The 12,839-nt window shown below is 44.2% G+C and overlaps 1 protein-coding gene across 1 annotated transcript in view; it reads left to right on the top strand.

The window, feature by feature from the left end:
- Nucleotides 1-12,297, top strand: part of FMC1 (formation of mitochondrial complex V assembly factor 1) — a 54,991-nt gene extending 42,694 nt beyond the window's left edge. The window contains exon 2 of the mRNA XM_077452586.1: nt 11,996-12,297. Coding sequence (XP_077308712.1) covers nt 11,996-12,199 — 204 coding nt within the window. The 3' untranslated portion in view covers nt 12,200-12,297. The remainder of the gene's footprint in view (nt 1-11,995) is intronic.
- Nucleotides 12,298-12,839: the final 542 nt, after the last annotated feature.

Raw genomic sequence — 12,839 nt, 5'->3', positions numbered from 1 at the left:
TTAAAAGCCTTTAATTAATGCTCCCATCGTCGATTCCTCATTAATGCGCCTCACCCGCCACGTCACACTACCAATCGAGGATGCTGTTTCCTTTCGGGATGTGCTCGACCAAAAGATGGACCTAGAATTGAAGAAGGCATATTCCATGGCTGGGGGAGCCTGTAGACCAGCAATTGCCACAGCAGCAGTAGCCACAGCCATCTCAGGATGGGCATCTAAAATAGAAAAAGACCTACAGGATGGCATTGAAATGGGAAAGATTATTTCCTCTCTGCAAGAAGTCAAGCTAGAAGAGGCATCAATAGATATTATAAGATCTTCAGCCAAGGCTATGCTGGCCTCCGTAAACAGCAAGAAGAGCGCTATGGCTCAAACCGTGGATGACCGATACAGCATCAAAAATAAATTGGTGCAGAATTCCATATGATGGTGCAAATCTGTTCGGTGTCAAGTTAGACTCTGCCATATCCAAGGTAACAGGAGGGAAGTCAGGCCGATCCCCTCCGACAGGAGACCCAAGACGCAGAAGGGACCGGTTTACAGAAGTAATCTTCCGGACAAATATAGAGAGTCCAGGTCCTACTCTCCTGGTAGGGAATTTAGAAGGGACTGGAAAAATACAAAACCTTTTATTTTCTAAGGATACAGAAATCTAAGGCCACCCCGGCAGGGGAACAGAAGGAACTTCACCAAGATCTGGTCAGACCATATAAAGGATTTATGGACATTGTCCACAATCCGATTTGGACACAGGTGGAAATTCAAAAACAGACTCCCACCAAATCATTTCCAGGCAACCAGAGTACCCTCCTCAGTACCCCAAAGGATTCTGCTAGTAAAGTACGTAGCAGAATTGAAACAAAAGGGAGCGATCCTGGAGGTCCCATCATGCCAAAAGGGAAGAGGGTTCTACTCTTCCTTGTTTTTGCTAAAAAATAGACAGGGGATTTGCGTCCTGTATTAGACCTCAAGATGCTCAACAAGGATATCAAAGTGGAGGCTTTCAAAATGGAAAACCTTCAATCTATACTTCTAGCAATAACTCTGAGCGATTGGATGCTTTCAATAGATTTATCGGACGCTTATCTGCATATACAAATTCATCTGGCCTTTCAAAAGTTTCTCCGGTTAGCCATAAACTAACATTTTCCAATTCCAGTGCCTCCCGTTCGGCATCTCTTCGGCACCCAGGACATTTACAAAAGTATTGTTACCGTTGGTGGCTTTCCTCAGAGAAAAGGGATTACGCGCCCACCATTATCTGGACGACATCCTACTTTTAGCAAAGGATCAAGAGACGTTGATTCATCACCGAGAGATCCTCCTTACAAACCCTCCAGAAGTTTGGGTGGATAATCGGGAAAAGAGCTGTCTGCGACCCACACAAAATATGATTTGTTTTGGTGTTCAGATCTGCCCCTAAAAATAACAAGAGAAGATCTGGCCTCTGATACAGAAAATGCAGAAGCTGCTATCAAGGAATCACTTACCAGCCAGAGCCTGTCTGAGTGTACTAGGGTCCATGTCCACAACCATACCCATGGTGCGATGGGCACAGTGACACATGAGAACCTTACAGAACTCATTCCTCAGGCAGTGGGATGGAGTCTCAATGCGTCAGACCATCTTCATCTCCAGATTGGTGAAGCAATCGATATGGTGGTGGACGTGCCCGAGCAATCTTGGGAAATACAAACTGATAGTCCCTCCAGACCCGGAAGTAGTCACTTCGGATGCCTGCCAGAGCGGTTGGGGGGCCCACTATCAAGAGCAGGCAGCCCAGGGCCAGTGGCATATTCAGGCTCAAGGTTTAGTCTCAAACATTTTAGAGCTCAGGGAAGCAGTTTATGCCTTAAGGGCATTCGCACCATTTCTGACGGACAAGAATGTGCTCATTCGAATGGACAACCAAGTAGCAGTGTCTTATGTTCAGAAGCAAGGGGGTACCAGGAGTGCCACCTTGATGGAAGAAGTTCGGCCCATCTTGGAATGGGCTCAGATACATCTAACAAGTTTAAAAGCAGTGCATGTCCCAGCGGCACAGAACATATTACCCGACTGCCTGAGTCGAGAAACGCTATCCAACAACGAGTGGTGGTTGAACCCTCGGACTTTCTCCCTCCTTACGGAAATCTGGGGAACGCCGGAAGTAGATTTAGCAGCCACTCCGAATACCAAGTGCCACAGATTCCTGTCAAGAGGTTCATTCCCATCGGCGGAGAGAGTGGACTGTCTAGTTCACCCATGGAACTTCAAGTTGGGGTATATATTCCCTCCAACTCCGTTAATTGCGAGGTTCCTATCCAGGCTTCGGAGATCCTTGGTGACGGTAATTATGATTATTCCACTGTGGCAGAGGAGGCCGTGGTTCACGACACTCTTACAGCTCAGCCTTCAACCTCCAGTTCCTCTCCCAAAAACTCCGGATCTTCTGTCTCAAGGTCAATTTTTACATCCTGCATCAGAGAAATTGCACCTGATGGCCTGGAGATTGAGAGGGCTAGACTAAGAGCGCAAGGCTGTTCTCATGAAGTCAACCCTGATGCAAGCCAGGAAAGCCACTACCAATACCATCTATTCAAAGGTTTGGGGAAGATTCTGCTTCATGGCATAACAGAGAGGATGGAATTTCCTTTCTCCGGAACCCTCTCAGGTCCTGGAATTCCTCCAGTCGGGGGTCAACAAGGGTCTAAGATTAAGTACCCTAAAGGTTCAGGTATCAGCTCTGTCAGCTAAAACAGATACTAAGTGGGCATTCCACCCATTGGTAATCCAATATACAGAGCCTATCTAAACATTAAACCCCCCAGGAGGCCAGTCTTCCCATCATGGGATCTTTCAATAGTTCTCCATGCTCTCTCTTCTCCTCTGTTTGTTCCATTTGAAACTATCTCTTTATGGGACTTGACTTTAAAACTGTCTTTTCTCATTGTGATTACATCAGCTAGGAGAGTGTCGGAGATCCAAGCATTAAGTTAGTTCTCTTTCCTGACAAAGTAGTCCTCAGACCTTCCGAACACTTCACTTCATACCCAAAGTGGTAACTTCCTTCCATTACAATCAAGATATCATCCTTCCATCCTTCACGGACGATCAGGGTAATCCTCATCCACTAGATGTCAAAACAACCATCATGAACTACTTAACTGCTACCACTTCTTTTAGGAAAACAAAGTCTCTTTTTGATCATTCCCCATGGTAACAGGCGTGGGCAAGCCGCCTCCTCACGCACTATTGCATCCTGGTTAGTCAGAACCATTAAAAAAGCTTACTCCACCCAGCATATGGCGATTCCTGAAGACATCAGGGCTCATTCAACTAGGGCAGTGGCTACCTCTTGGGCAGCGTATTGCAGGGTCTCACTAGAGACAATATGCAGGGCAGCAACATGGTCCTCCAGGAATACCTTTATTTCCCACTACAAGGTGGATTCTGCTCATTTATCCATGGCCGACTTCGGCAGATCCGTCATTAGAGCCAATTCTTCAGCATTATAAGGAATAAATATTATTTTACTTGCACCCACCCGACTGGCGAGTTATTTCCCAGTGTGTGCTACCATGAAGGCGTCAGGAAAATGGAAAATTGTATATTCACCTTTCCGTAATTTTCCTTTCCTGACGCATCTTCATGGCAGCACACAGTTGCCGTCCCTGTTTCTTTTGTGATGATATTTACAGAGAATGCAGCAAATTCAAATTTATAGTTAATCCAATCCTGTCAGTTTGTGAGGGCAGAGTCACAACCCAGTGTGTGCTGCCATGAAGATGCGTCAGGAAAGGAAAATTACGGAAAGGTGAGTATACAATTTTCCATTTTTTTAGAGCTACCCCAGGTGTTCGATACGCTAGTTAGCAGGTTCTTTAACCACTTTCAGACCAGACCATTTTGCTGGTAAATGACCAGAGGTCTTTTTACACTTTGGCACTGCGCTGCTTCAACTGGTAATTGCGCGGTCATGCAATGTTGTACCCAAACGAAATTTGCGTCCTTTTCTTCCCACAAATAGAGGTTCCTTTTAAAGGTATTTGACTGACTCTGCGATTTTTATTTTTTGCGATATAAACGTAAAAAGACCGCAAATTTTGAAAAAAAAATGATATTTTCTACTTTTTGTTATTAGAAAAATCCAATAAACTCAATTTTAGTCATACATTTAGGCCAAAATGTATTCAGCCACATGTCTTTGGTAAAAAAAAAAGTCAATAACTGTATATTTATTGGTTTGCGCAAAAGTTGTCACATCTACAAACTAAGGTACATTTTCTGGAATTTACGCAGCTTTTAGTTTATGACTGCCTATCTCATTTCTTGAGGTGCTAAAATGGCAGGGCAGTACAAAACCCCCCCAAATGATCCCATTTTGGAAAGTAGACACCCTAAGGAAATTGATAAGAGGCATGTTGAGCCCATTGAATATTTTATTTTTTTGCCGCAAGCGATTGAATAATAACAAAAAAAATTTTTTATTTTATTTTTTTCACAAAGTTGTCACTAAATGATATATTGCTCACGCATGCCATGGGCATATGTGAAATGACACCCCAAAATAAATTCTGCTGCTTCTCCTGAGTACAGGGATACCACATGTGTGGGATTTTTTGGGAGCCTAGCTGCGTACGGGGCCCCGAAAGCCAAGAACCGCCTTCAGGCTTTCTAAGGGCGTAAATTTTTGATTTCACGCCTCACTACCTATTACAGTTTTGAAGGCCATAAAATGCGAAGATGGCACAAAACTCCCACAAATGACCCCATTTTAGAAAGTAGACACCCCAAGCTATTTGCTGAGAGGCATGTTGAGTCCATGGAATATTTTATATTTTGCCGCAAGTTGCGGGAAAATTACAAACTTTTTTTTTTTATTTTTTTTTTCACAAAGTTGTCACTAAATGATATATTGCTCCCGCATGCCATGGGCATATGTAAAATGACACCCCAAAATAAATTCTGCTGCTTCTCCTGAGTACGGGGATACCACATGTGTGGGACTTTTTGGAAGCCTAGTCGCGTACGGGGCCCCGAAAACCAAGAACCGCCTTCAGGATTTCTAAGGGTGTAAATTTTTGATTTCACACCTCACTACCTATCACAGTTTTGAAGGCCATAAAATGCCAAAATAGCACAAAACCCCCCAAAATGACCCCATTTTGGAAAGTAGACACCCCAAGCTATTTGCCGAGAGGCATGGTGAGTATTTTGCAGCTCTCATTTGTTTTTGAAAATGAAGAAAAAAAAAAATAATGTATATTTTTTTTCTTTTTTTCAATTTTCAAAACTTTGTGACAAAAATTAAGGTCTGCAAAATACTAACCATACCTCTCGGCAAATAGCTTGGGGTGTCTCCTTTCCAAAATGGGGTCACTTGGGGGGATTTTGTGCTATCTGGGCATTCTATGGCCTCCGAAACTGTGATAGGCAGTGAGGAATGAAATCAAAAATTTACACCCTTAGAAATCCTGAAGGTGGTGCTTGGATTTTGGGGTACCGTACGCGGTTAGGCTCCCAAAAGGTCTCACACTTGTGGTATCCCCGTACTCAGGAGAAGCAACAGAATGTATTTTGGGGTGTAATTTTACATATAACCATGGCATGTTCGAGCAATATATCATTTAATGACAACTTTGTGCAAAAAAAAAAAAAATATATAATAATGTATTTTTTCCACAACTTTTGTCAAAATATAAAATATTCCATGGACTCGACATGCCTCTCAGCAAATAGCTTGGGGTGTCTACTTTCTAAAATGGGGTCATTTGGGGAGGTTTTGAACTGTCCTGGCATTTTATGCACAACATTTAGAAGCTTATGTCACACATCACCCACTCTTCTAACCACTTGAAGAAAAAGCCCTTTCTGACACTTTTTGTTTACATGAAAAAATATTTTTTTTTGCAAGAAAATTACTTTGAACCCCCAAACATGAGGTGTTTTTTTAAAGCAAAAGCCCTACCGATTAAAATGGTGGGTGTTTCATTTTTTTTTTCACACGATATTTGCGCAGCGATTTTTCAAACGCATTTTTTGGGGAAAAAACACACTTTTTTTTATTTTAATGCACTAAAAATCACTATATTGCCCAAATGTTTGATGAAATAAAAAATATGATCTTAGGCCGAGTACATGGATACCAAACATGACATGCTTTAAAATTGCGCAGAAACGTGCAGCGGCGACAAACTACGTACATTTTTAAAAGCCTTTAAATGCCTTTACAGGTGACCACTTTAGATTTACGGAGGAGGTCTACTGCTAAAATTAGTACCCTCGATCTGACCTTCGTGGTGATACCTCACATGCATGGTGCAATTGCTGTTTACATATGACACCAGACCAACGCTTGCGTTCCACGTTGCGCCTTAGCAGGGGGGGACAGGGGTGTTTTTTTTTTATTTTTATTTTTTTATTATTTATTTTGCTTTTTTATTTTATTTTTAAACTGTTCCTTTCATTTATATATTTTTTTTATGATTTTTATTGTTATCTCAGGGAATGTAAATATCCCCTATGATTGCAATAGGTAGTGACAGGTACTCTTTTTAAAAAAAAAAATTTGGGTCTATCAGACCCTAGATCTCTCCTCTGTCCTCAAAGCATCTGACCACACCAAGATCGGTGTGATAAAATGCTTTCCCAATTTCCCAATGGCGCTGTTTACATCCCGCAAAATCTAAGTCATGAAATGCTCGTAGCTTCCGGTGTCTTAGGCCATAGAGATAATTGGAGCCATTCTGGTCTCTGATCAGCTTTATGGTCAGCTGGCGGAACCACCGGCTGCATTCTCAGGTTCCCTGTTGGGACAGAAGAGCCTGAGAAAACCATGGAAGATGGTGCGGGGGGGGGGCATTCCCTCCCACTGCTTGTAAAAGTAGTCTAGAGGCTAATTAGCCGCTAGGATTGCTTTTACATAAAAGCCGACCGCTGGCTGAAAAGAATGATACCAAGATGATACCTAAACCTGCAGGCATCATTCTGGTATAAGCACTCAAAGTCCCGCAACATACCAGTATGTTGCTGGAACTGGTTGGGCATATATTGTATTTTTTTTTTTCATGCAGCCTGTGGGCTGAACGAAAAAAAAATATTGATCGGTGGGTATGCCCACCATTAGATACCACCCTTCATCCACCCACTTTTAATGGTGGGCATACATGCACCATTTATATATGCCGAAGCATGGGGGCATCCTCCCGCAAAAGGTAGGAGCAGATCGCTCCTCCACCCCTTATGCCCCCATGCTTCGGCATATATGGTCTTTTTTAACTGTGGTGGTGAAATCACCCCCGACAGTGCTGGAGTCGCGGCTTTATGTATCATGGGAGCAAACGCTGTTGCTGTCAAGATAAATAAATCCGCGCTGCAACTGAATAGCGTACCTGCTAAGCAAATGATGGTTAACAATAAAACAAAGTAACATTACAGTATAACAGTAAGACGTACCATACCTGCAAAGCAAATACAAAAAAAAAATAGCAAAAAATAACACATTTAACACAATCTGTGCCTAAAATATATATATGCTGAAGCATGGGGGCATCCTCCCGCAAAAGGTAGGAGCAGATCGCTCCTCCACCCCTTATGCCCCCATGCTTCGGCATATATGCTCTTTTTTAACTGTGGTGGTGAAATCACCTCCGACAGTGCTGGAGTCGCAGCTTTACGTATCGTGGGAGCAAACACTGTTGCTGTCAAGATAAATAAATCCACGCTACAACTGAATGGCGTACCTGAAAACAAAAAATGGTTAACAATAAAACATTGCAGAATAGAATACAGTACAAAGGAGCAGAACAATAGAGAGAGAATAGAGAGAGGGAGAGAACAATAAAACGACAACTATTTATTTTTTTTTAAACACTTTTTTATGTAACTTTAACACTTCTGTTGTAACGGTTCCAGCGGTTTGGGTCTCTCAAAATGCGATGGCATCTTGGGAGACCCTGTGAATGTGTGCCTAGCCTGTGCAATGCTGTACCCTACGCTAATACTCAACTAGTGAATGGTAGCGTTCAAAACACTCACCCTGACAAAGACCAGGCTGGTCAGGACAGCGTGGACAATAAGAACGGGTGTCACGCCTATATCCGCGCTTTCTGCAGACACAACATTTTCTTTGGGGGGCTCGTTGGGTAGGGGTACTCGGGATGACATAAGAATAATGCCTCTCATGCAGCCGGCTTACTGCATCTGGTAGGGGAAGGTGAGGTGGAGCACCGCCTGGATACAGAAGGGCTCTGACTATATCCTCCTGGAATTTGAGGAAGGATCCAGTCCGTCCTGAAGCTTTGTGTAGTACATAAGCATTCAGTATAGCCAATTGGAATAAATAAAGACACTTTTTTGTACCAGCGTCTGGCCTTACGGGCAACTAGATACGGCGCCAACAACTGGTCATTGAGGTCCACCCCTCCCATGTTAAGGTTATATTTGTGGACACAGAGGGGTTTCTCCACAATACCAGTCGCCGTAGGAATTTGGACCGTCGTGTCTGCATGAAGGGAGGTAAGAACGAAAACATTCTTATTATCCCTCCACTTCATAGCGAGCAAATTATTACTGCACAAGCAGGCTCTCTCCCCCAGCCTAAGACGGGACTCTACAAGCCGCTGGGGAAAGCCCCGGCGATTAGGTCGCACGGTGCCACATGCTCCAATCTGCTGATCAAACAAGTGACTAAACAGTGGCACGCTTGTGTAATAATTGTCCACGTACAAGTGGTACCCCTTTCCGAATAAGGGTGACACCATGTCCCACACTATCTTGCCAGCGCTTCCTATGTAGTCAGGGCAGATCTCCGGCTCTACGTGACTATCTTTACCCTCATAAACCATGAAACTACGTGTATAGCCTGTGGCCCTGTCACAGAGCTTATACATCTTGACCCCGTATATGGAACGCTTGTTGGGGACGTATTGTTTGAATGACAAGCGACCAGAAAACTTAATCAGGGACTCATCAACGCAGACAACTTGATCGGGAGTAAACAAGTCTGCAAAACGTTGGTTGAAGTGGTTTATGAGGGGCCGAATTTTGTAGAGCCGATCGTATTCAGGGTCTCCACAAGGACGACAGAGTTCATTGTCGCTGAAGTGCATGAACCGCAAGATCTGCTCGTATCGTGCCCTGGACATGGAAGCAGAGAACACGCGCATATGGTGAATTGGGTCAGTGGACCAATATGACCGCAACTCACTCTTTTTGGTTATGCCCATGTTGAGGGAGAGGCCCAGAAAGATTTTAAATTCGGAAACCGTAACTGGTTTCCATTGTCTGGCAAGGGCGGACTGGGGAATAGTGGCGATGTGTTGAGCAGCGTACAAATTGGTTTGGTCCACAATAGATCTATAGAGATCTTCGGTGAAAAACAGTGAGTAAAAGTCAAGTGTCGTAAAATCAACTGTTTCCACGTTAATGCCAGGTTGGCCAGTGAATGGGGGAAGTACGGGTTCTGCAGAAGTGGTGGGCACCCAAATAGGATTGGCGAATTCTGCAGGAAGGGCACTATGGGTACGACGGGCCTGTCTTTGTCTTCTTCTTGGTGGCAGCGGGACACTACTTGTGCTTGCCACCTCGCCAGCTTGAACTGCACTTATGGGACTCGCCACGTCACCACGTGTTACTGCAGTGCTGGATGTAGGACCAGGGTGTACTAGGCCGCTGGTGCTTGCCAGTTCACCAGAAGGATGAGCGGCTCTAGTACGTCTCTGCTCCATACGAGTGACCTGCGGTTCCTGCACCTGAACAACAGAATACATTCGGGATCGGGCACACCTGTTCTTAACAGCGGCCTCATCTCCGTCGTCAGAGCTATCTGTCATGGAGCCGCTGTCCTCTACAGGATCGTATTCTGAGCCTGAATCTGACAGATGAGTGACGTCCTCTTCACTATCTGTCATGCTCAGAAACGTGTAGGCCTCTTCACTAGTGTACCTTCGCTTTGCCATTTTGGGCTCTAAATTTAGGGGTACACTAGTGAGACTCACAGGTAAAAAAGCACCTAGCCTGTCAGCGACTGTTTCAAAACGCTACCAAAAAAACTGTTAGCGATCGCAGGGATCAAGCCTGACTCTGCGAACGCTGCAGTTATGTGTGTTGTGTTTTGTAAGTGACAGTGATCGATCGATACTGCACTTGGGTGGGCTGGGCTTGGCGGAGGGGCTAAACGCAGGTGCTAGCAGGTATCTGGGCTGATCCCGCTAACAATGCGTTTTGGGAAACCTAAAATGCTGGCAACGCTAATATAGATCTGATCAGATACTATATTACTAAGGGAGGTGTATGCTTTGCGCGTGGGTGTTAGCGGTACTGGCACTAACCTGACGCTGGGGCGACGCAGACCTTATCTGACCCTCAAACTTATATCACCCGCCGGGTGATCAGGGGGTTAAACCTTTATTAGGTAATAAATGGCGGGTGCCCTGAAACAAAAAAAAAAAATAACTAACCAACCAGCGTCACCTGTAACAGTTATATGGTGATCACTGGTGAAAGGGTTAACTGGGGGGCAATCAGGGGGCTATGCGGTAGTATATGGGGGTCCCTGACGCTATAAAAAGCTGCGGCGAACCTAAATACTTACCTGCCTAACTAGCGTCACCTGTGACACTAATACAGCGATCAGAAAAACGATTGCTTATTAGTGACACTGGCGACGGGGGGTGATCACGGGGTTAAACCTTTATTGGGGGGGTTAGGGGGGCACCCTAGAGCTAAAGGGGGCTAACCCTAACTGCCCTAACAGTTATTACAGTCACAAATGACACCAATGCAAAAAAAAAAAAAAAATGCAATTGGTGTCACTGTGACTGGGGGGGGCAGGGGTGATTGGGGGGTGATCAGGGGGGGGGGGGGGTTAAAAGTGTGCCTGGCGTGTTCTACTGTAAGTGTAGTGTTGGGTGCAACTCACCGATCCTCTCTCCTCCGTGCCGGAACGAAAAAGACCGACACGAGGAGAGATCACATCACTTCCTCTCCTGTGTTTACATTACAGGAGAGGAAGTGATGTCACAAAGGATTTCTATTAGTCGGGAGCGATCGCGAGGGGGTGGCCATGAATGAATGGCCGTCCCCTCATCCCGGATCGTTCCCGAACGAATACCGACCGCCGCAGGCACCGGGCGGGGGCCCGATCGGGCCCCCGACCCGCGGGAAGGCAGGGACGTCTATGTACGCCCATATGCCTGCCCGTGCCATTCTGTCGACGTACATCGTCGTGCGGCGGTCGGGAAGTGGTTAAGGGGTTAGCCAGGATTAGGCCCGTTCTGGTTTGTTTTGGCTTCTTTGTATGTATGGAACCCATGGGTTATTATTTGATGTGGTGAAAAATTTCATGTCAATAGCCCTCTTTAAAAATATATTTACCTAGAAAAATGGTCAATACTTATTGTACCTGCTGTATATAGGGAAAATTATTTGCACACACACACACACACACACACACACACACACACTGAACTGGATTGACTGGAATCTTTATTCACCCCTACCAACTATTTGGTAGATGACCTAAAGCTGAACTTCCCCCTTAAAATTTAACAATGTAAATGGTAACGTGCTGAAGTCATGACTGTGGATCTGGTTAATGAAACATAAGAGTGCATGCACCTGACTTCCTAAGGTCCAGCTGTACACTCACCACTTTATGCAGGTTTTTCTAAAATACTTTGATAGGAAATGGATCAAGACAACAAGACTATTTTTTTTTTTTTTTATTAAAGTGGCAGTAAAGTGGATTTATTTGTTTTTACCTACAGGTGAGCCTATAATAAGGCTTACCTTTTAGGTACTGTAAATATCTCCTAAACGTGCACCATGTAGCCGCCGATGTCACCGGCGCATGCGCGCTGAAGAAATGGCATACCCGTGCCATGAAAAATGACTGCTGCATGGTTTTGAGTTTACTACAGCTTTAAATGCTCGTTTCTAAAAATTCCAAGCGTGTTGCCAGTAAATCTGTAAGAAGATAGTTGTGCTTAAATATTTATTTTTACTTTCACAGGTAACTAGTGAGAAGCTCTGCCTGGCTCAGCAAGAACTTCAGTTTCAGGCTTCCACTTATTTCTGCCTTCTCCAAAGTGTCAGGAATCAACTAATTTTCCATGAGGAATTCCATACTAAAGGAGAACGTTCCCCTGAGGAAGTCGCTGGTCTTGTCGGTCTCAAGTTACCACAGCAACCTGGAGGAAAGGGTTGGGAAACCTAATGCTTAGAATTAACGTCTTGTTAAATAGAAAACAAAGCAATGTAAACTTTTTTTTTCTTTTTTACTTATTAAATTAAAAGTCGATGCAAATATTTAAAGACAGTTTGCCATACTTCCTAACTTTTATTTGGTGGAAATACTTCCTGAATTGCTGACAAATACTAGAAGTGTTTTAATTTCTTCAAAAAGAAAATGCTATTGGTCATAAATTATTCCTGTTCAAAACATATTTTCATAAATTCATACACTGTCAACAGAAATCCAGAACTGTAGGGGGCAGCAGTAACAAAGGACAGAACCACAAAATCAGAAATACCTAGGGGGCAAAAAAAATATATATGGTCGACCAAAGAAGTTGAGTTCACGTGCTTGGCTTCATATCCAGAGCTTGTCTTTGGGAAATAGACGTATGAGTGCTGCCAGCGTTGCTGCAGAGGTTAAAGGGGTGGGGGGGGGGTCAGCCTGTTGGTGCTCAGACCATATGCCACACTGCATTAAATTGGTCTGCATAAGCAAAAGAAAAGGCGCCTTTAAGTGTAGAAGTTAAACAGTTTTTAATATACCCTGCGGGATTAATAACACTTATAAGATCAGGAGCTACAGAAGGCATATCAGTGTGTTAAAAAGCTCCCAGGACTGT

Source organism: Lithobates pipiens, unplaced genomic scaffold (genome assembly GCF_037356315.1).
Source record: "Lithobates pipiens isolate NorthernLeopardFrog02 unplaced genomic scaffold, aLitPip1_a1.2 Scaffold_23, whole genome shotgun sequence".
Taxonomy (NCBI): Eukaryota; Metazoa; Chordata; class Amphibia; order Anura; family Ranidae; genus Lithobates; species Lithobates pipiens.
Note: the sequence above shows the minus strand (reverse complement) of the source record. Positions and strands in the feature narration are given on the sequence as shown.